Source organism: Priapulus caudatus, unplaced genomic scaffold (assembly GCF_000485595.1).
Source record: "Priapulus caudatus unplaced genomic scaffold, Priapulus_caudatus-5.0.1 Scaffold763, whole genome shotgun sequence".
NCBI classification, from domain to species: domain Eukaryota; kingdom Metazoa; phylum Priapulida; class Priapulimorpha; order Priapulimorphida; family Priapulidae; genus Priapulus; species Priapulus caudatus.
The window spans coordinates 23,795-24,884 of record NW_014577824.1 but is presented as its reverse complement, the minus strand read 5'-3'; the positions used below and the strand labels follow the sequence as shown (position 1 = coordinate 24,884).

Here is a 1,090-nt window from a genome sequence, read left to right as displayed (position 1 = left end):
TATTCCTCTGCAACCCTCCCCCGCGCACGACGAAACGACGTCCACACGACGACGCCTCGCTCTGGGAACCAATTAATAAACTAACTTATATTGATTATATCGCGTTTCCATTGGATTGCTATTATCGCCGGAGAAAGTATTACACGTTTCAAACTTGGTACTTTAAAAACGGTGAAGAATGAAGAGGAAACGAGAAGAAAGAGGAAAGAAAGAATAACATTCCGGTGAAAGAAAGAGCGTGAGAGAGAAAGAGAAAGACAGGGAGAGAGAGAGAGAGAGACAGGAAGAGAGAGAGAGAGAGAGAGAGAGAGAGGCGATCATCGAAATTGTATATCGTCGCGATTTTGTAACGGTTGTTGACATGTTGAACTTCATTGTGGACAAAAAATCGTTGGCGCATACTTCCACATAGACTCGGTCGGCTCGCTGTTGCCAGACGATAGTTCGTCTAACACCACGTCCAGCGAGAGGAAAGATAAATAAACATCCGCAACCGCAACCGCAACCGCAACCGTTACGCTAGTCAGAGACGACTCGACTCACGGCACGTGCATGTCCCTCGGTCGACGGTATGCCGCGAGGAAAAGTCTCATAATATTTTATATCGGAAAGTCCCCGCCGCCATATTGAGGTAGATAAGAGGGGTGATAAGTTGCCTATATATAACATAGTTACGATAGATCTAGTCTAGGTCTATGATCTATATTTCTCTTCACTAACATCGTACTTCAATTCACAGGTGCGTTTCTGTTTACAAAAACATTTACAAATATGATTGTAGTCATTTGGGATATTTTGCAATGTTTGTGTTAATGCAAAAACTAAAAACGCACGCGTGTTTACATTAATCATGTACTTTCCTAAGCGCACCAAGGCCATTTTATACCCCCTTTTTCTATGACCTAAATAACAACGGACTAAATAGGAACGGGAAGGACAAAGGAGAGAGACGGAACACGGACGGCAACGACGACGACGCCACCTACCGGAGTGTATTCCGATGCGGAGCTTGAGGCTGTCTTCCGGTCGATGCCGGATGCGAAACTTCTGGATGGCGCTGAGCAGGGCCAGGCTCATGCGCGCGATCTCT

At 45.6% G+C, this 1,090-nt stretch overlaps 1 protein-coding gene across 1 annotated transcript in view; it reads right to left on the bottom strand.

Moving 5' to 3' along the window:
* Window positions 1-1,090, bottom strand: part of LOC106813380 (atrial natriuretic peptide receptor 2-like) — a gene marked incomplete at its 5' end in the record, with an annotated part of 20,875 nt that overhangs the window by 645 nt on the left and 19,140 nt on the right. The window contains one exon of the mRNA XM_014817515.1: window positions 987-1,088. Coding sequence (XP_014673001.1) covers window positions 987-1,088 — 102 coding nt within the window. The remainder of the gene's footprint in view (window positions 1-986; window positions 1,089-1,090) is intronic.